Source organism: Vitis riparia, chromosome 14 (assembly GCF_004353265.1).
Source record: "Vitis riparia cultivar Riparia Gloire de Montpellier isolate 1030 chromosome 14, EGFV_Vit.rip_1.0, whole genome shotgun sequence".
In the NCBI taxonomy this organism is placed as follows: domain Eukaryota; kingdom Viridiplantae; phylum Streptophyta; class Magnoliopsida; order Vitales; family Vitaceae; genus Vitis; species Vitis riparia.
This window is the reverse complement of record NC_048444.1, coordinates 400,984-425,179: the sequence shown is the minus strand read 5'-3', so window position 1 is coordinate 425,179 and position 24,196 is coordinate 400,984. Positions and strand designations below refer to the sequence as shown.

The 24,196-nt window shown below is 35.3% G+C and overlaps 2 protein-coding genes across 5 annotated transcripts in view; both read left to right on the top strand.

Moving 5' to 3' along the window:
• LOC117930297 (CSC1-like protein HYP1) overlaps positions 1-16,277 on the top strand; it is a 32,891-nt gene extending 16,614 nt beyond the window's left edge. For 2 of the 4 annotated variants that reach the window (XM_034850877.1, XM_034850879.1), the window contains exons 4-11: positions 4,371-4,434; positions 4,555-4,764; positions 6,202-6,390; positions 7,883-8,181; positions 9,846-10,122; positions 11,972-12,247; positions 13,159-13,392; positions 15,773-16,277. In XM_034850877.1, the coding sequence (XP_034706768.1) occupies positions 4,371-4,434; positions 4,555-4,764; positions 6,202-6,390; positions 7,883-8,181; positions 9,846-10,122; positions 11,972-12,247; positions 13,159-13,392; positions 15,773-15,934 (1,711 nt within the window). In that variant the 3' untranslated portion in view covers positions 15,935-16,277. The remainder of the gene's footprint in view (positions 1-4,370; positions 4,435-4,554; positions 4,765-6,201; positions 6,391-7,882; positions 8,182-9,845; positions 10,123-11,971; positions 12,248-13,158; positions 13,393-15,772) is intronic. The other 2 variants (XM_034850880.1, XM_034850881.1) reach the window with 2 other exon arrangements.
• Positions 16,278-17,629: 1,352 nt separating this feature from the next.
• On the top strand, positions 17,630-22,834 carry LOC117929896 (ethylene-responsive transcription factor ERN1-like). The gene is made up of 2 exons (XM_034850340.1): positions 17,630-19,267; positions 21,409-22,834. Exon 2 carries the CDS (start codon positions 21,533-21,535, stop codon positions 22,727-22,729), a length of 1,197 nt encoding a protein of 398 aa, XP_034706231.1. The 5' UTR covers positions 17,630-19,267; positions 21,409-21,532; the 3' UTR covers positions 22,730-22,834.
• The last annotated feature ends 1,362 nt before the right edge of the window (positions 22,835-24,196 follow it).

Genomic DNA, 24,196 nt, shown 5'->3' with positions numbered 1-24,196 from the left:
GTGGCTTGAAGAGTGGCAACCTTTTAGCCTTTGATCTTCCTTAAGCCCTTCATGGCTAACATGACCACTAGAAAACTCGCTCCTATTCATCTCAACGTTACCTGTTTGAGCACCATTGACTTTTTCGATGACCATTATAGATGCTAAAAAGGTCTGATCCCTATGTGAAACTCTCACAATCACGGGGATCACTGCATTTTCTTCACCTCAATCTTAAGTCGAATCTTCATTAAATCTACTAGCTTTATAGATTGTTCATTGATCTTAACAACCTTTCCCTATCCTTTTGCCAAGTGAAACAAATACTTCTCAAACCACAAATGAAAAGGCAAACCTTTCACCTCAATCTACCCCTTTTAAAACATCCCTAAAATGATAACATTTATGTTCGAACTCCATTTATATACTTTAACGTCCATTTTTTCACTTACTGTAATAAACCTCTTCTCATGTAAATAAATTACTAGATCAATAAACTCCACAAATAAAATCCCTTAGTTCTCATAAATAGGCATGATGATAGGCAATTCTACTCACACTTGCTACCAAGGGTTCACAAACCACCGCCCTATCCCCATTTTCCCATAGGTTCAATACCTTATTTTCTTGACTTTTCCTCAGCCACCACACTAGCAAAACTGCGTCCTAGGGGGTTTGAAACTGGCTTAACCTTCTCATTTGCTGCTTTCTAAAATCCCTTGTTGCCTACAAGTTGGGAAGAATATAACATCACAACTTCTATTACTTCTCCTATTGTAATTCAACCCTAGCTCGTGTCCTTCTAAAATGACCACAAAAGTTGTTTTCCTGCTTGCCATGAACTCAGTAATTTGAAAATATCTACCGTTAAGGTTTACTAACATGTCCAAAAGATGTGCTTTGGTTCGTTCTTTGTATTTACAATTAAAACCGAATGACTTTTCCATCTTTGAAGCCTTCTTTAAATGCTCCAAAAACCATTCAATCTCTTCTTTCTTGAATCCAATTGAAAATGAAGCTCCTTGACTACGTACAAACAAAGTGAACCATAGTCCTCCATTCTCCCCAACGAAACACACTTGAAAGGATCTTTGTTTCCTCAAATTACTATTTTTACAACAAGCATATTATCCAAAATCTGCAATTGATGATTACCATAGCTGTTTTTTGTGCATAGAGATTGACAACCAACATGGAAATGCATATCACAAGAATAAATGGATCTTGCACCAACTAAAATAAGGCTATTGAAGACATAATTCACAAAACCTAACATGGACAAAGAACTATCATCTATGTACAATCGAACCCATTCCCAAAAACTATACATACTTGATTGCTTGGTCCCTTTTCAACATTTTCAAAAGCCCTCTTATTCCTTTCTTTCCGGATGGTCCAAAATAAACATAGAGTGGCAACTCTTCAAGCTTTCTTCCACTTCTTCCCGACAAAAGATCCGTGCCAACATAGAAGGATCTCTCTCATAGAGGAATCACTCACCCAAAAAGAGCAAAAACAAGATGCCACAACATGTCCCGAATCCATGACTAGTGTTATTTAAATCTGTTTTTCAATGGCCTCGCCAATTGTTTATATATTTTATCCTTTAGGATTGTTCAAATGCATTTGGTTTGACAATGCAGCAGCAATAAATGCAATAATATTTGTCTTCAAGTTTTGTCATTTTAGATGTCTCATATGGGACAAAATGTCTCATATGGATTGTTTTGGGATTTGGTTTGAGTTGCAGAGGTTTTCAGTTCCTCCAATTTTTTGCAATGTTTAAGAGGATTTGGATGAATATTTGAGGATAAGATTTCTCTCTATCCTTTTATACTTTTTAGAATATCTTTCATGGACATGGGCATGGTTCCTCTATATAGCTGTCTGTTCTACTTACCTCAAAGAGAACTTGGAAGCATTTTTCCTACCAATCATATGCTCATGCCTGTTTAAGAATCCACCTACCATTGTTTTGCTTTACATAGTATTATTGGTTGGTAGTTATTTCTTGGCTGGGTTAGATTTTTTTTTTTCCTTTTCATGTTTTTAATTTCATATAACTGAACCAGAACAAGGCTTTATCAATGTGACATAACATGAGAAGTTTTAGATGTGTCTCATTTGAAGCTAAAGTGAGGTAGAGGGCAATTGGTGATTGGGTTCTATCGGTCAGCAGATTCTGGAGGTTGTCTTATGCCCTAAGAGGAATCTAGAAATTAGATCTGTAAAATATCTCATTTCCTAGAGGTGCCATGGTTGGCTTCTGAGATATCAAACTGCACTCATCCAAGTGGCACACTTCATCTTTTACTTAAAATGCTCTTTGAACAAATTAGTCTTAAATATTTTAGGCATCTATATCCTTTAAATGCCTAGCTTCTAAAGATAGTAACATCTCTTCTCTCTCTCTCTTTATGGCATACAAGTACACTGATTGTGTAGGGAATTTTATGTTTGACTTTCTCTGAGCAATAGACTTTCAATTTTAACAATGCTTCTGTGAATTGAAAGTTTCTTTCATTGGTTTGATAAACTGCATGTGCTCTTGTTGTGGGTTAGACATTTTCTTGTCAGTGATTATTCTTTGAACAGTTGTGGACAGCCAGTGGGGTTTGTTCCCTATTTTCTTTCAAAACTCTGAGATTTTGCTAGAAATATTATATCAGTTTTTGTCCTGCTTTATGATTGGATGTTTGCTGTTTCTTGATGCCAAACAAGGGCTCATAGAGAAGTTACAACAGGCTGCATGTTTGACTCAGGTGGCATTTATGAAAACTGAAAACTTATTCTTAATGTTTTAAGCTGACTTTAAGTCACTTTTTTGAATTTGTTGGCTTTAAAATTTATTACTTAATTCTTACTTTAAGTATAAAGGTTATTTGTTAAAAACAACTTAAATTTTTTTTGAAACTATTGAATTTGACATATTTACTCTCATTAATATCAAGTGATAAGCTGATGAGAGAGAAACAAGGGGGGAAAAGAATCAATGGTTGTGGTTGAAAGCTGATGAGTAGTAAAGAGTTCTAGGCAATGGGATATCAAACTATTTTGGATTTAGAAAAGTGATTTCTTATAACTTCTACTTTAAGTTAATTTTGACTTTAAATAGCACCATTAAGTCATTTTATGAAATGTGCTTTACCTACTTATTGACTTAAATTATATCATTAAGTAGTTTTACTAAACATCCTCTTATTTTGGGCCTTGTAATTTGTTTAATTTCTGGTCATGGTGATATATGAGGCCAAGAACTTAAAAGAAGTTTGGTATAACACTGAAGTACTCTATGATTATGCCATGGTAATGAAGATGGTACTCAAGGTATTCAGAATAAGGTGTGTTGGGGTGCAACAATGTGGCTGTTAAGCGTTGGGATGGGTAGCCTAAATGATGGCTCTTAAAACAGGCTTGTAAGGTATGATGTCAAATGTCATAAAATGTTTGGCCTACTTTCATTGGATACCAATTGGTTTTCAGATGAGATGGTCAAAGCCCGATTCAACAATTAGTATCAGAACCAAGGGTCAAGGGTTTGCATCATGAGAGTTTCATGTTGGGGTGCAACAATGTTGCTCTTAAGCTCAAGGATGGGTCACCCATATGATGGCTCTTAGAACAGGCCTGTAAAGTGTGATGTCAAATGTTATAAAAAGTTTGATCTATCCTCACTAGACGCCAATTGATTTTCACATGAGATGGTCAAAGCTCAATCCAACAAGTTAGACCCAAGTTTCCAATATGACTTTCAGCAGACCAGAACTAAAAACATTTCGCTCATGTAGGTTCAAGTAGGGGGTGGACTGGATTATTGTCTCTTATTGTAACCTTTCAGTTTCATCTTGATTGTGGGCGTAGATCTCTCTCTCCCCCTCCCCCCACCCATCTATCTATCAATTTGTGTGTGTGTGTGTGTGTACAAACACTAGTCTTTAATCAAACACAGAAGATATTTCTAGCTTGAAATATTGTGAAATCTAGTAATCAGCTATTTGCCGGTGGAAGTCTGTCATAAACCAAAGTTCCGTTTACTGTTCCCACCTACATATTGTTGGTGTCATTGATACAATTTCACTCAGATGGTTGAGCTTTACTGGTGTTTGTCTTCATTGTATTGGTTTTTCTTGATGTCCTTTGGTTGGTAATTTTCCTGTCTTAGTTGTGTATTTCATTTGTAGAAACACATTATCCAGACTTTGTGGATGGAGTGATTGCTCAATTCTCCAAGTTCATTTGAATTTTATTATTTTCGAAGTAAGAAGTTACCTCAGCTATAGTTAAGAACTCTGATCGTTAGTTTTGACCTTTATGAAGGTTATGGATTCACTTCTCTGCTGGATATGTTTTCACTGGAGTAACTCTGATCATTAGTTTTGACCTTTATGAAGGTTATGGATTCACTTCTCCGCTGCATACGTTTTCACTGGAGTGGTCTGCTATCTTCTTTATTTTGTAAGTAATATTTCAGATATGTTTGCTTAGCTAATGCTGTCTTACTTTAATGGTTCACTTAGAGAAGACATCCCTGGAAATATCAACTGGATGTGATGCTAAATAGTATATAATGTGCAGGAGTATAGCTATATATCATCAAAAAGGATCGCTTGCTTTTATTCATCCAAACCCCAGCCGCATCAGTTCACTATTTTAGTTAGTGGTATCCCTGTCTCATCTGGAAGCAGAGTTGGTGAAAGTGTTGAGAGTTTTTTCACCAAGTATCATCCTTCTACTTACCTTTCACATACAGTAGTCCGTCGAACAAACAAACTTCAGGGGGTCATTGTAAGCGCTCTGGAATTCCGACTTTAATTGTCACATCTGGAAACATTGGATGTTTGCTTTATGTGTAATGATATTTATGTATTAGTTGGTATTATGCGTCACTTATTACTCTTTTTCATGTCTATGTTCGAATGGTACTTGCTATTTAGCACTCTAGATGATATTAAGAAGATATTAAATATAAAAGAAATTATTTTCAGCAGATAACTCAGAAGATATTTCCATCACTGTGTCTTGCATATGTGCTAGGGTTGTGCCACCTTTTTGTTAGGCATCTGTTTGTATATTCTTATCTTTTTGCCTATCAAATATTTCTATAGTTTTTGAACCTCTATACTTTTGTTGATATTGATATTTTATTCTTTGTTGAAGATTTTGATGAAACCTGGATAAGACATAAAATCTCAAGAATTTGAATGTATTTCAATTCATGTGTGCATGGACAATGAAAAAAAAATCATTGGAGGGAGAAAAAGATCTAGAATTATCATCATCCCCTTTTTCACCACATTTTAGACACTGCTAGTGATTCTTGATATGTTTCCGTTGTGGGGAAGATTTAAACATGCTTTAAATTTTCTGAGTAACTAAAGTTAGGTTTTAAGTGAATGAAAAAATTTATTCTAATTTTTATATATTAAATCTAATTATTTTTTCTAGATATGGGGACAAGACACATCTACTTGAATTAGATCTTCATATTTTATCCTAGAAATCTATGAAAGTTCATTCCCTCTCAATGTGACAAAAGCAGAAGCTTTTGCATTACATATTAGAGAGATAGAATTGAAAAGGAAGACCTAAATCTATGCTACATTAACCACTTTATGTGGTCAACTACAATAGAAACTTAGAGAAGTGGAGGCTATTTGGATGAAGGTACTTGATGATTTTAGTATCCATAGTTTGGTCTTTTGCTGCTAAAGTTTGCATCTACAAAATTTACTTCCAGTTCTTCGGGAAACTGCTTATATGTTTTAAGGACAATTGATTAGTGGATGAATGTTAAAAATTGAATCCATTCCTGAAAATTCACGATCTTGTAATCAATTTAAAGCCTTGTGTCCAAGAAACTGAAGCATCTACCTATGTTGTACAGTTTATAACACACATGCAGCAACAGACCCAATCACATGCATAGCCCTCCTCTGTACTTTCTCATGTGTCCTTTGAGTGCCCCCTTTTTTTTTAAATGCTTTTGATATGTACTTCAAACTAAAAATGTGTGAAATTTCTATATGCATGGAGTATTGAACCTCTCAGAAGTATTAATTGTTCTTATTCCAGAAATTTCTTTACACATCATCCACTTGAAGCATTTGGACAAAATATTTGAGAAATGAAATTTAAACCATGGTTGTAATAGATGCTAGCATCAGTGTGCTTCCTTTTGCTTTTAACATCTAGTGGTTGATGATTATATGATATTCTTTCTAGGACGATGCAGAAAAACTATATAGAACGCTTGGCCACTTAAAATCAAAAAAGCATACTCAACAAAGGTTCAGGCGTGATGGCTTTTTGGGACTCTCTGGACGCAGAGTTGATCTTTTAGATCAATATGAAAAGAAGTTAGAAGATCTAGAAGATAATCTGAGAATGGAGCAATCCTCGTTGACAGGAGAGGTGCGTGCTGTCAGTGCATGTATGCATAAAAATATTAATCTAAGACGATTGTTTCATAATGGAATGAATATTGTTTAATGAAGTATATTCCACCTTTTAACCTAAGGGATATATTAGTCATTGGAATATAAAAAACAGTAGAAAATGATATTGCCTAGAAGTTTTAGTACCAAAGGGACCCTGTGATTTTTCAAATACCTCCTTCTATTCAATTTTCTTTTAGTAAGATGCCAATGTCATTCATCTATATCTGCTTGCCTATGCTTTGTTTTCATCTGAGGTGGACTTCCTTTTGTGACTCCACCCCCTGAAGTGGGGAGAGTCAGTTTCTGAGAATCTTTTCCTGCTGCTTATGATTTATATATTGACCCATCTGATTCTGGAAACACATTAATGCCCCCAAAAAGTTAGGTGTATTTTGCTTTGGTAGCCTAAATACTGAAAATCTTTCTAGAATAGGTCCAATATCTAAGAGAATTTTCTATTTGCGTGCCTGTCGCAAAAAACTTTTTGATCAATTTTCATAGTAATAATTATTCTCTGGATGTTCACAATTACTTTTTATTCAATTTTTTTGTGGATGGAGGTCTTAGCTAGCCAAGATTCTTCTACAAAGAGCAACATTATCCTAGCTTTCATGATAATCCTTTTTTTTAAGCCATAAGTTATTTTAGTAAAATTACCCAAACACGGCTAAAAGCTTCTATTGAGCTTAAGAAAGAGCCTTTGACTTCTCAAAAGTCATTACAAACAGGCAATCTAGAGGTGAATGATGAAGTGGAAGGCTACCTTGCCTAAAAGATGGGCCACAAATATACACATCATCAATCAATAAGGGAATGCACAGAGATACTTGGTCAGGCTTAGGCCAAATCTATGTATCAAGAACAAGTACAATCGTGCTAGTATCACACCAAAACATGAGCATGGCATTAGTAATCCCCAAAAAACATTCTGATATAGATGTCATCTACAGTAGCTCTGGCATTGTGAAAAAGAGAAAAATAGGAGTTCCATAATAAGTACGCATGCATGAGTACAAGTGCTTGAGCGTGTGCATGTGTACTAAGCAGTGGCAGATGTTATTCCATAAATGGCTATCAATTAATGAAATTTTTGTTTAAAATTCATATTTCATATTTGAGATGCAATTGTAAGAGTATATGTTTATTTCAACTCATATGAGTTGATATTTATTGAACATAATGTACACTTGCTGGAAAGGCTCATATTTGTTGGATCTTAATATAATGCTGAACATATGCTGGTTTTGTGAAATATGAGTGTGCTACATGCATAAGATATCTTGTCCACAATAGATTAGTTCACTTTTAGTTTATAGCTGTACTCTTTCTCCTTCTGTTTCATTGTCCCCTCCAGCCATAATGACTTCCTAATCCTTTCACCTTCGAGCCAAGCCAATTATTGATTAGGACTTCAAATTCATATCTGATACAGTCTATAACTATGCTATGCTTTTGTAATTTAAAAGGAAGTTCGGGCTGCCTTTGTATCTTTCAAGTCACGATTTGGTGCTACAATAGCTTTGCACATCCAACAAGGGATTGATCCCACTGAGTGGGTCACTGAGCGAGCTCCTGAGCCACAGGATGTTTACTGGCCTTTCTTTTCAGCATCATTCTTAAAGAGGTGGATATGCAAGCTGGTGGTTGTTGTTGCATATATTCTTCTTACAGTTTCCTTCCTCATTCCAGTTGTAATAGTGCAAGGACTTACTCATTTGGATCAGTTGGAGGTCTGGTTTCCTTTTCTGAGGGGTGTACTGACTATGTAAGTGGTAATTTTTTTTAAGTTTTTCATTAGCACTTTAGTTGGACCTCATTTTCTCCAAAGTCATACCATGCATGATCTTCTTTTAAACTTGATGGAAAAGGGAAATTATTCTAAAGAATATCTATTTTTGTTATAGATTTTAAAAGACATTTATGGAAGAAAGTGGCCTTTCTTGGTTCACTGTAAGTTGTCATTTGTTTCTGATGTTTAGAATACGAGATATCAATCTGAAGAATCAAATTATAATATATTGGTTGCATATCTGATTTGACTTCTCAATCAGTTTGAACTGTAGGGTTCAAAACGGAGTGCAACATTCATGAAAATCTTTTACAACTTTTTGGTTTTTCAGTCAGTAATTTCTGTGGCAAAGGGCTTGGGTGGAGCTCAATTTCATGCTGATAAGACCCCTTTTGCACTTGGAATTCAATTGGGGGAACCCTAGACCCGTCTCTTTTTGGGATCCAGTGGTAGATAAGATTTCCTCAAACTTTGTGGGTTGGAAGGAAGGCTATCTTTAGGTGGTAGAATTACTCTTGTGAAATCTGTTTGTCTTACATTCCTCATACTTCCTGTCATGTTCAAGATTCTAGTCAAAGTGGCTTCAAGGATTAAGAGATTGCAAAGGAATTTTAAGTGGTCAGCTATAGGGAAAAGGAGGAGAGATCACCTTATAGTTAGAGATTACCTAAACCATGTGGTGGTTTATAGCATATGATAATTTTTTAGTATACATGAATCACACTTCAATGAATTGGATGCCAACATTGTTGTTAAGTGGTTGTATTGATGCCATTGGAAGGCTATGGCACTTGTCTTATTCATTTCATTGTGGGATGGTAAAAAATAAAAAAATCTGTTTTTTGGGAAGATATTTGGTGGGGCAAGCAGCTTCTCCATTTTCAATTTCCAAATATCTTCAGGGTTGCTATAGATTTTTTTATTTCCCCTATCTTAGACCTTTCTTTTCCTTCCCCTCCTGGAATTTTAACTCTCGCCTCAGTCTTTCTAATTAGAAATTCAAGGAGCTAGCAGGTCTTATGTCCTTAATACTCCACATGTCTCTTCTACCTTTAGGCATTTTCTCAGTTAGTTCCTTCCTGAGCTTTGTTTGCTTCTGTTAATTTGATTCCTAAAAATAACTCCCAGTCCCAAATTTAGCTCCCAAAAATAGTGAAATTAACTAAATCAAATCTCCTAAAATAACTCAATTTTCAACAAAACCTGTTCAAGTGCATTGTAACAATCTAAGTAACATGCTTAACTAAGAAAAATAGACTTGTCCTATGGGTTTATTCCCAGTCTTATTTTCTGTAAAGTGTGGAAAGTATGGAAATGTTGTTCTGATATAAGAAAAAACAAATGACCTGTTTTTCTTTTTTACTTTTTCCAAAATTAAGGTTTTATGACTTGGATTTGGGCATGGAGTTGAACAAGTGGGGGTACTTAGCAAAGGACTGAAATTCCACAAGTTTTAATCCCTTCTAATTTTGTTTTAATCTTCCAGAAAAAGGAACCATTCAAGAATTTCTACCTAATTGCTGAATGTATTAGCATGTTGAATACGTGATGTTGCAAATATGAATGATCTTCACTGCTTTTCATTAATTAAAAATTATGTATAAGTTTATAATAATACACTCCTGGTTTTTGTCTTACAGCACATTTGTCAGTCAAGTGATTACAGGATATCTTCCTAGTCTCATTCTTCAGTTGTTCTTATCTCTTGTGCCACCAATCATGATCATTTTTTCATCCATGCAAGGATACATATCCTTCAGTAAGATACAAAAAAGCGCATGCACCAAGATGCTGTGGTTTACCATATGGAACATTTTCTTTGCAAATGTACTATCAGGATCAGTTCTCTATCAGGTTAATATCATCCTCGAGCCCAAGGAAATTCCTAAGATACTAGCTGAAGTTGTTCCAGCACAGGTGAAAATAAATTTCCATTATTAACTTGTACCTATGTATTGGATGGACTATTTTATTTAAGAAGCTGTTCTAGAGCTGGTGAAATAAATTTCACATATTTTTATCATTGTGACTACAACCAATAGGTGGATCACCAAAAGGGTAGCCAGCATAATAACAGACACTAAAAAATTTGACACAGGTGTTAAATGAAATCCTGAAATGTTCTTAGAACATTAACTCTGGCATGCCTCCAATATTCTTCATTATATCCAATCTAGATGTTAAGTTATTCCTATAAATGCCATGTAAAAAAACAATGGCATTCAATTTTCTTGGGAACATCCAAATGTGTTCTCCCTTTCACCTGCTGCTTTTCTGCTTTTAGTGTCACATGATTATTTTGTGAGTTTTTTTGTATAATAGTGAACAAGAAGATAATGCTTTGGCATATATATATATATGTGTGTGTGTGTACTTTGTTTTCTTTTTTCTTTGTACATTAAATGATATACTTTTTCAAGTGCTTGTCATACTTCTCTTTAATGCATGAGCTCACTTACATATTTATTAAGAGTTCCATGAAGTATGTTGTTTGTTGACCAATGGTTTTGGCATAAGATTAGGGTTGGCATAAATATTTATCACTTTTGGGGGACAACTTGGAATAAACAGATTTTAGGTTGAGTGTTTGAGATAATTTGTGGAATGCCATTTTCTAAGTCGAGTGCTTGAAAAGAACATAAAATGTCTCTGTTATCTTGGATGGTCAATCAGCCATAAGAAGTTGCAACTGAAATTAGCATCGCCCTTATAATTAGCACAGAATAGATGAAAAGAGGATGGGTGTTTTTGTTAAACCACCAATTTGAAGCTTAAGTTGTTTAGTAATAGTGCAAAATATATAGTAGTCTAACATCCTGCTTCACATGTGGCACCAACCCACATGTGGAGGGGTGAACAATGAAAACAACGGATCACATAAATAAGGGCATAAACAAACGAAGATATTCGAACTCTAGAGTCTTAGTAACCAAAGCTTTGATACCATGTTAAGCTAGCAATTTGATCCAAAAGTTTAAGTTATTAGTAGTGACCTTAATGGGATGTATGTCAAACTAATAGTTTTAAGTTATGTGTTCAAACCTATCAAATTAAAATAGGATGTCTATATGGTAAAGTAGGCAATCAAGAAACAAAATGTTGATATGGTAAGCTTAATTGAAATGAAGATCTTAAGATGGATGAGCTACAATGTAAAAATTAACAAAACTAAAAATATACATTAAATTCATTTGAAAAGATGTAAGAGGTAGCATTGATTAAGGATGAGATGAGGTATTTGGCTAAGATAGTTTGGTCAATCCTAATTGAGACTGATGGTTGCACCTGTAGTGACCATAGGTTCAATTGAGAGTTTTGATTCATCAATCAATTTTCGTAGGCAGAACTAAAAAATATAAATCACAGAGGTATAAAAAGAAATTGATTCATTATTTGTGACATCTACCCATACTGTGATTCCAAATCAACATACTCATTAAACAATTCTTCAATAAACTAATAATAAATTATAACTGTGTCATGTAAGAGTAATAATTTGATTGAAAAATGAGGGCACTATGGTAAGAAGAGGAAGGCAAAAATCTCTATAATTGAGAATCATGGTAATATATATATCAGAAGATATTATTCAATGAGCTAAAAAGTATGAGAATGTGGATGTAATCGGTTCTTAATTACAATTTACTGGTAATTGTATTGATTAGGAAACCTGAACCCTTTTATTTTAAATGTTAGTCTTCAACTTTGGAAACCATTTCTTAATAACACAGTGAATGATATGTTGTTGGCCTTTGTTTTGGTGTAGGCATCATTCTTCATTGCTTATGTTGTTACATCTGGATGGACTAGTCTATCTTCAGAGATATTTCGAATGTTTCCCCTCATTTGCAGTTTTGTAAAGCAACATTTTACAGGAAATGATGGTGAAGAATTCCAGGTTCCATCAATTTCTTATCACAAAGAAATTCCCACAATTCTCTTCTTTGGTCTTCTTGGTGTAACGTACTTCTTCCTTGCTCCACTAATTCTTCCATTCCTCTTGGTTTATTTTTGTCTGGCGTATATCGTCTATCGAAACCAGGTTAGTTGAATGCCTTTCTTTTTATTTCTTTAACTCAATACTCTGTGTTGGATGTTAAAGAAAAACATAGGGAACTGCATCTGAAAAGGGATTCCACATACACCTTCTAGATGATCTCCCACCAAATATTCAGTTCTCTTAAAGGTCTAACAAATGTTGAACCTTCCCTGACATTTTCTTGTGATTAATGACATTGAAAAGTCTCTAGGATGTAATTCACTCCATCGGCCCCTTTATGGTACTTTAAATGTTCTGAAACATCTCTTTTGTAAATATTAAGTTTGTACTGGTTATTTAAGTATTAGCCTACTACGGTTTTGTGGTGCTGGTGAATAATATTGAATGTGATAGTGCCAACAAAACTTTGGGCCAATGTTCAATAGTCATTATGAATTAATTTTGATAGTATCTAGAGCTCAGTGAGTGCAATATTAATCACATAACTAGACGATGTATGACATCTCCAAAAAGTTATGAATTAAGCTAATCCTGTTTTGTCCTAATATCTGAATAATTTAGATATATGAATTCAAATATGGATTTTTATTATGAATCTTCTCATGGGTCACTCACTTAAGATGTGTGAATGATGCCCCATGTTATCATGCAGACTTTTCCCCTCTTAATATCTGCTGACTTAAAAACAAAGTGATGTGAATTTGATGGTTGGTATTTTCTGTCACAAAGTCATTGGAAGTCAGAACAAGTTAAGTGACTTTGTAGAGTTCCTATGGAACTGGAGTTTGACTTGCCAATTTACTTGATTGAGCTGGATTCTTGAATCTGTCTGAGTTTAATTTGAGGTTAACAATTTGATATTTCCTTGCACCACCTGAACTTTAAACTTCTAATACAGACCCTTGAGGTTCTCCACCTAGCTGTGATACTTGACCTGCAAATTTTCTATGCAGCTACTCAATGTATTTGCACCCAAATATGAAACTGGTGGGAAGTTTTGGCCTATAGTGCACAATTCAACAATATTTTCCTTGGTCTTAATGCATATTATTGCAATTGGAATATTTGGACTGAAGAAGCTTCCTCTAGCATCTAGCTTAACTATTCCTCTTCCGGTTCTCACACTTCTTTTTAATGAGTTCTGCCGGAAACGGTTCCTGCCTATATTCAGGGATTATTCTGCTGAGGTACGTTGATACAACAATATTACTATTTCCTCAATTCACTTGTATAGTTATAATTGTTGAAAATCTTTTGCTAAAGTTCCAAATTCACTTGTATAGTTTTTTATTGCCTTTATTTTCCCCTCATTATGTGTATCTTTATAGCAGAGCTAATAATTTTTTATTTAATGTATTTTTTTGAATAATTTGATTGAGTTGTGATTTTCTTGATTTCATGTTTCTTTAGTAACTAAAGAAGTTACATCAAGAAACTTTTGTGTAAGATCAAGGATTGATGTAGGACAACCCTAGGATGGTTGCCTACAACCAAATAGGTGGATTAGGGTTTTTATCTTTTAGGCTTTAAGGAGAGTAATGAAGGATAAAGTTTAAGGTAGAAAAATAAAAAAATAAAATAAAATATAGAGAAAGAACATAAGGAGAATGAGGGATGGAACCTTAGAGTCACACTAAGGCCTTCTAGGAGTCTCACCTAAAAGAAAATCAAGGGAGTCTCACCATTAAAAATGATTGATTATCAATTAATTACTTTGGTTTACATCAATTAACCTTATTTATAGGTTTCTCTAAGAAATCTAAAGTTTACTAGGATTCTAATAACCTATTATGACTCTAATTCTAATTCTCCTATAACCTAATTATGATTTTAATTGTTATCTACTCCTAATCTAACTCTTAACAAATACTAATCCTAATTTAATTTCAAGTAATACTAATCTACTTTAATTGCAACTAATACTAATTTTCTTTCTTGATGTATATCTTGGAGATTCATCCTCATCAAGGATGGTCAATTGAATAGAACTCACTAATAAAATCTCACTTCTTTTGGTAGTAGGATAACAGTCAAGCTAAAAAGGAAAAGGCAAAATCATCAACTAGAAAATAAAATTTTGGAAAGCACTTCAGTGCTAAGTCTATAATAATTCCTTTGAGTATAGAATACCATATAAGAGACCTCTTATATTGATGTTTGCTTTTGGAAATAGGCTTCTTGAATAAGGAAAAAGTGTTTGGAAGATCTCCATAAATATTCCCAAATCAAGATATGAAAATGTAACAGTGTAAGCTATAAAGGGTATCTAGAGATGTGAGGGAGAAATGGAAAACACCCAGTGGAATGGAGAAATAAGGTTTAGGGTATAAATACTATGAATGAGGAAACATGGGATTGTTTCAAGGCTAGCTCTATTTCCTTGGTAATTTTTTCTGTGACATAGTGAATTGATTCATCTAGTTCATAGACATGAGTTCGAGGTTTGACAAACCACAATAAACCTTGTGCTACATTTGGATTGTTTTATTTTTATGGTTATTGCATAATGAGTGGCTTTAAAGCCTCTGCTAGAATCTTTGGAAGAGCCAAGGTAGAGGGTTCATTCAAGGTTATGGTGGAAAATTCTTGAAAGAACTAAGATGTTGAATTCAAATCCAAGATGAAAAGGAAAAAACTGTACAATGTTGAATGTAAGGTGGTAAAAGATCAGGAACACAAAAAGGGATTGCAAAAAGAATTATGGTTAAAGGTGGATTTGGTTGTTCTCTCAATATGCATGGATACATGAAACATGTATTTGGTGGATTTGGAGTAAGTTTTGGAAATTATTAGATACCACAGGAAGTGGTCTAGACCAGTTCGTGCCTGTTGTATTTTCTTTTCTTTGCTTCTCTTGGGTTGTCATTCTCCTTGCAGATTTCCTGTGTACTTGGGTGGAACCCCTTTTTTGTTAGGTGCCTCCTTTCTTTTATAAGTATATACCTTTAATTCTCTTATTAGAAAAAAAGAAAGAAAGAAAAAATAAAAGAAAAGGGGTATCAGAGTTAACTATGTGACAGTAACCATTGCCACACATCTACAGATTCCTTATGTGTTATCAGGCATAGGTCATTTTTATTTTAGTTTCAACATTTCTGATTATTTCACCGTATTTGTGCACCTGGTAATAAAAAACCTTGTGTGCCAAGTCTGTTTAAATAACTGTTGTCTTCTTTTCTGCTTGCTGCTCCACATTTTCATTCTCCCTTATTATCCCATGATGTGATTATGTCCTATTCCAGTCCTCTTGCCATTTCAGATGCTGATATTGTCCTTAATTGTGTGTTACATTTTAGTTTTTTAGCAGCTGCTCTGACATTCAAAATTTTCATTTTTATGTTGACAAAATTGCACTTGACATTTTTTTTTGTTTCCTTCCTGTGCATTCTCACTTCTCTAGTAATGGTATACACTGCTCCATTATTAAGTCATAGATGTTCTATAGCTGAATCTGTCTTGATTATTATTAGTTCTTTTCCTTTTCTTGTTGTTATATTTTGTTTGATGTCTCCTTTTGATTAATTTTACATGTTACCAACTTGGTCTGAACTATTCTCTCTGGAGCAGTGTTTGATAAATAAAGACAGAGAAGACCAGAGGGATCCTACAATGGTTGAATTTCGTGATAAATTAGTCACTGCGTATCAAGATCCAGCTCTGAAGCCAATCCAATATTCTGGAAGCATCGGCCGTCTCAAATCTCCTCTTCTTCATTCTGCTGTTGCTTGAAGTTAGTAGCTAACTTGTCTCTTCATGGCATCTGGGTCTGAAAAAGTACCTGTGTTTTTCCAATAATATAGTCCTGTGAGTGGTTTTGATGCCGATTATGTACATTCCATAGTAAAAATCGGCCCAGAAAGAAGTATTTGTCTGTGTGTCACATGTGTGCCTGTGTTTTGTTATTGTAAAGTATATGATGTTGTGCATGAGCACTTTGTTTTACTGCTATCCTTGTTTTGGTTGTGAATTCTGAGTAGCATGATCTATCTGATGTTGTTCCAGATGTTTCCAACTGATTGGCCAATGGCCTGTTTTTCTCTTAGGATGGTGATTATTTTAGGAACATTTATTCTCTTTCTTTTTCTTTTTTTTAAATTAGTATTATTGAATTCTTGTCTTTTGTTGTCAAAAATTTGGGAAATATCATAAGAGAGCCTACAAAGTGCTATTTCTTTAGGGTTTATATACTATGTCTAAGTCCAGAGAAGTGGCTGTTTTCTAAAGGGTTCTCTACTATGTGTAAACATTAAAAAGTGGCTTCTTTCTAAATTGTTGCTTCATTGGGCTTTACTTTAAAATCTCCGATGGCCAGTTTATTTGTTCATGAGTGTGGTCAGTTTACTTTGAAATAGAAATTGTTCCAAAAGACTTAAAACACAGGTTAATTGAGCAGCATAAAGTGCATACTGTACCTTGCTTTCTCATCATCCTTTCTTTATGACCCTTCCCAAGAACTGTATTTCAGGTAAACCTGGGACTCGAACTTGGGAATCTTTCATTCCTGAGCAAGGTTCCTGCTAGTTGAGCTGCCCATTGAAGGCTTCATCATCCTTTTTACGTATTCTTGTTATTATAAATTAGATGGTTATAATCAGTATATATTCGGTAATTATAATAATCCTTGTGAGTGATTATATCGACCCATTTGATGCCATAGTAAGTCGCTCTTCCTTTGATTTCTTTGCCATCCCTTCTCCGTCTGCTATCTTCCCTGGAGGGAATTTATTAATTTGTTGGCATTCAGGGTTTTTAAGGTGTTAAGGGCTCTGTGTGTCTATGCCCAAGCATGCGCACATCTCCCAAGAGTAAAGAAAAGTTGGAAAGATTACACCATCTGATATGCAGTTGATCCAATTATTTCTCACATAAATGCATTGCATAGTTTAATAAATATAGGTTAAGGTGAATTATTATTATTATTTTTTCATTTTGGAGAATCTAGAGATAATGATTTTTTTCTTAACCTTTTTTAGGCTATCTATGATGAGCTTAGTAATGCTAAAGATAAAAACTTAGTAATGCTAAAGACAAAAACTTAGTAATGCTGCTTGTGGTTGTGGAGTCCTTGATGTGAAAGAGCTTCAGAAGTTCACAGACTTGGTAATGCTAAATATGTGGACAAAATGTTGGAGGATATATTTTCAAAGTTCAATTGCCAGCAGATAATGCTCCACAGAAACTGAGGGAAGTTAGGAAAACTAATAATAAAGGTGTCATTTGGATATACTTTTTGTTTCCTGTTTTGAAAAACAGAAAATGATAGTAAATCCTATATAAAATGCAAGAAGTCTTTGATACTTACCTTCAAAAGATAATGACTTTGAAAAACTGATTAAAAAAATTGAGGTATTAAAAATATTTTACCACCTCAAATTTTAGAAATTTTCAGAAGTAATTTTGCAAGAAATAAGGTAAGTTCATTCTTTTTATATGAGATACTATATTTTATGTAAAAGTTACTGCTATTTTCTAATTTTGAAATAGAAAACAAGACAAGTATGCAAACAAACACTAAGCAGTTAATTTTGCTTCCTGAAATTGTACTTCATGTGTAGAGAGATTAATGTGGTAGCTGACTTCATAATTAGGCCAGTCATAGCAAATCTTTGAATAGGTGAGAGATCTATGTTGGGGGATCTGCCAGTGGAGGCAGTTGTTTGCAATGGATGCTTTGCATTGTGCATTCTTAGTTGGTTTTTATTAATAAAATCACTTACCAAGAGAAAAAAGGCCCACGTTTTTTTATCAGGAAACCTGCTATTGATTAGTGGTCAAGGCAAATGATAATTCCTAAATCAAGCATCAAGAAATTGCTGCATATGTCACATGCTCTGCCCCAAATTATTCCAGGCTGAGAGAGACCTTCAAGCAACTTTGGGCCTTAACATGATAACCAATTGTGCTTCTGCAAATGAAATTGCAAAATTACTGGATTAAAAATGTAGAACAACATGTTGTTGATAGTTTAACCAGATGACTGAGTATCCTGAGTTTCATTTGTTACATGGATTGGAAGCAGGCTTGGATAGAGGATGAAATTAGGGAAAATAAATATGTATATGTTGATTTTTAGTCTTGGAGTGTTGGAAATGTTAAATCCTATGAGCATTGAGTAAATGGTTTGGAGTATTAAGGCGAGTCAGTGCCTATTCTTACTCTTGGAGAATCCTGAGGACATTTATGCTTCTTATGATGATGGGAGGGGACTGGGTATATTGATTATTTTGTATTATATAGAATTTTCACTATTGGGCTGAATACCAATTTTGAGTGCAGAAGAAGGTTTGCTTTTGGTAATAGGGAAACTGGATAGGGAATGTTTTTCTAGAAACCTCACTCTAGCTTGGACCACCAAAAAGTCGGTACCTAAGTAAAAGGTGAAAGAAGCATGGCTCTAATTCCTTGAAATGTAGGAAGGCTGCTTTTTCATTGGGAGGCCAATTTTCAATTTTGATGCTTTCATTTCTCCTCCATTTTATGTTATGCAAATACTACAATGACATAATTGCAATGTTCAATGAGACATAACTCATACGTTAATCATGCTATTCTTTTTCAATTTATTTATTTGTTTATTTATTTCCATTCTAACATTCTGATATGCATACAGAGACATCATATTTGGATCCCAGACTAAACCCAATTTCATCCCCCCTTCCCCCTCTTTCACAGGTGTTGCCTTACCCATAACAAAGACTACATTGAGATTTCTATTTTTAACTGTCATGCACTTCATTCCTAGTTCTAATTGTTGATTGTTCTTCCAAAAAACTCTGTGATTTTAGTCTTCTCATTTTATCAAGTTCTTGTATCTTTGGCATTGTCAATCTCCTAGCAGTATCCACTAACCTTAGCTTAGTTCAGAAGCCATACTTGGATGTAGAAATTTTGAGAATGCTTCTATGACTAACAAATGTCATCTGTCCTTCTAGCCCTGATTACATGGGAATAATGCTGTTGATGTGAAATATACACCTTTCGAAGTAGACGTTTGGTTTGCCACCAAAACTCCACGTGGAGGAACGAGAATGGCCATTGACATCTTCTTTTGCTGAAAATCAGGTGCTCTCCTACTTGCCAATTAAGATTAGGCAGTTAATAATTTGGTTTTCTGTTAAATAATAAGAACAACTACAACATACCATGTGGCAGTGCTAGGGTGAGTGTAATCAAAATGGTGCCTATGACTCCAGAGCCCATATAATAATACTGTCTCATATAATATTCGCTCTGTGTGATGTCCAGACATGGAGGTAGATTTTATTTAGTTGGTTAATTTCAAGGGATGCAAAACCAACACAACAAACACAAAACAGAGATTGTTGGCATTTCTCTTCTTTTGTTTGGCCGTACTGCCCCCACGAGATTTGCTACATCTTGGGTTTTTTACCCATTTGGAGAATTCAAAGCTTACTCTGTTTGACACTTTGTCTCAGTCGACTCCATTAGAGAGACCCAACTCAAGCTTCTTTATCTTATGCTCATTCCTGGATTCCTTAACTCCGAATGCCCCAGAAAACAATATTTAGAAAACGTTTAAAAATGTTGATGAGCTTGTTACTTCTACATTTTTCCTCTTAATCCTTTGAATTTTTGTACATTCTTTAGTGTTATGATAGGTGTAACACCTTCTTTTTCTGGTCTTTAAGATGTTATAGCAAACATTTTCCTAGTTTTCACAGGTCCATTAGGGGATTGACATGATATAGAACTTTCTTAAATTTATATCGATGCACTCATATGATGCAAAATAATCACAAACCCACACCTTGACTCACAAAAATTGGAGGTTATTGGTGCATAGCATATACCTGCACATAGGATTAGTTCATACCTGTCATTGTCTTTGCTTGTTAAAAAATTATTTAGAAAATTTAAAATATAACAGAAATTTCCAATGGGACTTTTGTACATAAAATATTAAAGGGCATGGGGAAGAAAATAATGTAAATAATATAAACTAATGCCTGTTAATGTCAACCTTAATGGCTTTGTGGGGCATTGGAGGAACCGCTTTTCCTGACCTTCATCTGCAGTGACAAAAGCAAAGTGATTAGGGGGTTCTTTTGTGTGGCTAATTATCCAAGGTAATGTTATTGGCCTTTCTATAGGGTGAAAGTGACCCATAGTAGGCCTTCAGAACTATTTCAAAAAAAAAAAAAAGGGATTTAGTCCCCCAAAACTTTGTAGGGGGCTAATGTGTGGCTTGTTGCATGCTTATAACTATGTGCCGTAAGAATATTTATCCTCGTAAAATGAACTGATAAAGAATGTAATTTTCTCCAACTTTTGCTGGTTAAGAGATTCCATGCTTTGTCGGTGACCTCTGGATGTGTGTGTCTTTCTGAAAGGGCACTCTTTTTTTAAAAACTCGGGTATATGCTGTCTTCTTGAAGAAAGGTCAAATTGGATTTTAGGGTAGTACTTGAATTCTGGAAATACGGTTGAATGAAATATAGGCTTATGTAGTTTTACTTGCCGTTTTTTCTTTTGTTCGGTGGGTGGGTGTGTGTTCAAATGAATTCTAATACATTTTGGCCGGAGGAAATGTTATAAGACAACTCAGTATTGAAGGCAAATATCGTTTACCCATTTGCATTTGGGAAGAAAAAAATTGTTGAAGTGAGTATCAAAATGATATCCAAACACCACCTGCGAGTGACAAAATGACCATTTTGTCTATGTATAGCTCGTGGTTTTGGCTTCTCTTTGATTTTCTGTTCTTGTAGAGGATCTTTCTGGTTGGCTTAATAATGGATATTAGTTTTCTATGTTGTACAATCAAAAGGGTTCAATTGGTCTCTTTCACTGAACTGATGACTTCTATGCTTTTGTCTTGCTCTAGATTGAACATAGATTAGCAGAAATATGAATAAAATATTTCCTATCTGTATTCATAAAAAATAAACAAGAAATGCTGAAAGGTGGGGTGATGACCAATTCAGGTTTTCACTCTCCAAATTAAAAAATGAGCTCTCTTTTAAAATAATACCATAGAGGAGAAAGCAAGGCAATCTTGTGCTGGGTCAAGTCATCCCATTGAGTCCCGCAACATAGAATATACGCCCTCTCCCTCTCTCCCTCTCTCTCTCTCTCAATGGAAGAGGTCTCTCCATGTGGTTTGATATAAAGCCGAAAATATAAAAGACAAAGAGGTATGAACAAGCAGTAAGACCTTTTCAGCGCTCCTTTGTTGTTGACAGGATCTTCCCCACTCCTCATATAAATCCCAGATCACCACAACAGAGGAAAAGCAAATATACCTTCTTCGTTTTGCTTATTAAGCGGAGAAACATAGAGAAGTTGCCCAACCACCAAGGAAGAAAAATGGCTAGGAAGAGAAAGGCTGGTGAGTGTGTAGAAGAGAAAATTCCTAGTGAAGGGAACATGGCTTGGGATGAGATGGTGAAGGAAGCTGCTGCAGCAGCAGCTCTTGGAGGAGCTCGGCGAGCTAGGAAGAGATTTGTAGGAGTCCGTCAAAGGCCATCAGGGCGATGGGTGGCTGAGATTAAGGATACCATACAGAAGATAAGGGTGTGGCTGGGCACTTTTGACACAGCTGAGGAAGCGGCCAGGGCCTATGATGAGGCTGCTTGCTTGCTTCGCGGTGCAAATACTCGCACAAACTTCTGGCCTTGTTCTCCCTCGTCCTCTTCAACCCCAGCCCTTCCTTCAAAAATCACAAACCTCCTTCTCCATAGGCTCAAAACAAGAAGCAATGCTTCTGCTTCATCTGCTTCTGTGCCCATCAACCACGAACAAAAGCAACTAGAAGAATATAGGGAAGAAGTCACAGATTTTTCAGACACCCAATTCACTGATTTCCTCAATGATCCTGAGGATTATGTAACATGCAACAATATCATTGCTGATGCTAGTCCAAGTGCCGGCGAATACATGACCATAAGTCCTGACCCGAGTTTCACAAAGGAAAGTTGCGGAAGTAAAGAACCAGACTTGGATTGTAACTGGACTGACGTAGTAGAGTCTTCTAGTGGTGATGGTACTTTTGGTGGGGAAGGAGAAGAAGATGGGGAAGAAGAAGGCACTGACCTTGGCCCTTTGGATTTCCAGTTTGTAGACAACATTGGATCATCTTGTTACTATCCTGCTTTTGAGATCGCTGAAGAGATAGTGGAGCCCATAGAGCAAGAGAATTATAGCGACGAGCCGTCAATGCTCAGAGCAGCCATGAAGAGGATGGTATATGAAAGGAAGTTCTCAGCCTCTCTTTATGCCTTCAATGGGATACCTGAGTGCTTAAAGTTGAAGCTGGGATCTGGAAATGTGATTGGGAAGTCAGGGATGTCTGATCAATTGACTAAACTCCAAAATGCATGTAACAAGAACCAAGAGAAGGACGAAAACAAGCAAGTGATAGGGAAGCAGGAGGAGGAAAACCCACAAACTTCAACTGATGTGGGATCTTCTTCTTCTTCTTCCGCCTCCTCTTCTTCGAGCAATGATGGAGAATTGTCACTTTGGAGCTCTCTTGATCTCCCACCCATCTGCTTTGTCAATTAGTTGATGGACAACGTATCATTATTAACATTTTATGCTCTCATATTCTTTTAGATGTAACATCTATTATAATCTATACTGTTTTATGCAGTGCTGATCTTCTGATTATGTTGAGCAACAAATGAAATGAAATGTAATGTTAGATTTCTACATAAAGCTCTCTAATAGATTGTTTTGTTTTCCTAATTTCATAAATTGTCAGACTGTGAATCTGCTAAAGCAATATTAGCATTCTCCAGTGAAGTTCTTCTTGTCTATGATTAGTGTGATTACTCTGGAACATCTTTTCTATTTGGTACATTCAAGGGTTTGTAAGTAGCCTTTCTTTTTTTCTTTTTCTTTTTTAAAAAAAGGTGAATTCTAATTCTAATATTCTTTAGCATCCAAATGAGAGAATGCAAGGAAGCAAGTCCAGGAATTTTCAAGTTTTCAACATAGAAAATGATCCTAAAGAAGGCATGCTTGATTGATTACTCAGTCACCAATCTAGAGAGATGATGGATGTGTTGAACCAACAAAATCATGTATGCAACAAAAGGGTTCAGCATGAGATGATTTTAACTGGAAAAAGGAAACAGAAACTGACAGCATTTCTGAAAACACCCTTTGTAGGTGAAGTGTGCTACAAGAAAACATTGCTCATGGATGGGTTCACCTACTTCAACTAGTTAAGGATTAAACTCAATTGTACCATCCATCAAGAATGTACTTATTCAGGAACCACAATTTGTGTGAAAAGGGCACGCTTATTTATATCTACAACCAAGAATGCATGTCAAAATCATGTTGTACGAACAATCAGAATCAAGTTGTATCAATGATTATTTCATCTATCAAGAATGTACATCCCACTCACGTCCATACCTTCTGTCCACCTATCCATGGTGAATGATGAGAACTAGAGAACTAGTGGGAGAGCGAGAGACAGAGATGTGCAGTCTCGATCTAATAGACTAATAATACTTAAAAAAAAAAATCCAATGAAGTTGGAAGTGATCTCAGTGACATGCAACAGAAAAGGCAACAAATAAAAATGAACTTATCGTAGGTTCAATTGCCAAACAGCATCTCTTATTGAATGCACATTGTTACCAAGCAAATGAAACCCTACCAAGAATGGCCGATATCTTTCTTTCTATTACAGCCCGTGTTAGCAGCTGTTCTTTTCTTCTTTCTTCTACTGGTCATATCTGATCTGTAGCTGGTAGCGACATGAGGAAAAGGTCCGAAATGGCCTATTTTATTTGCTAAATATCGCGAGTGCGGAATCAGGCATATATATAAAGTAATACAAACAAAGAAGCCCGCCGCCGACCGGCTAGCCCTTTTGAGCTCAGCGGACCCCTTCTTGATTCAGTTTTTACCCTATTTGAGATAGATGAATGAATGGAACTCCAGAGAAGTCATTATGTCTGAGTGGAAAAGGCTCTTTTCACATATTGAAAACATATCAATAGCATAATTTGCATA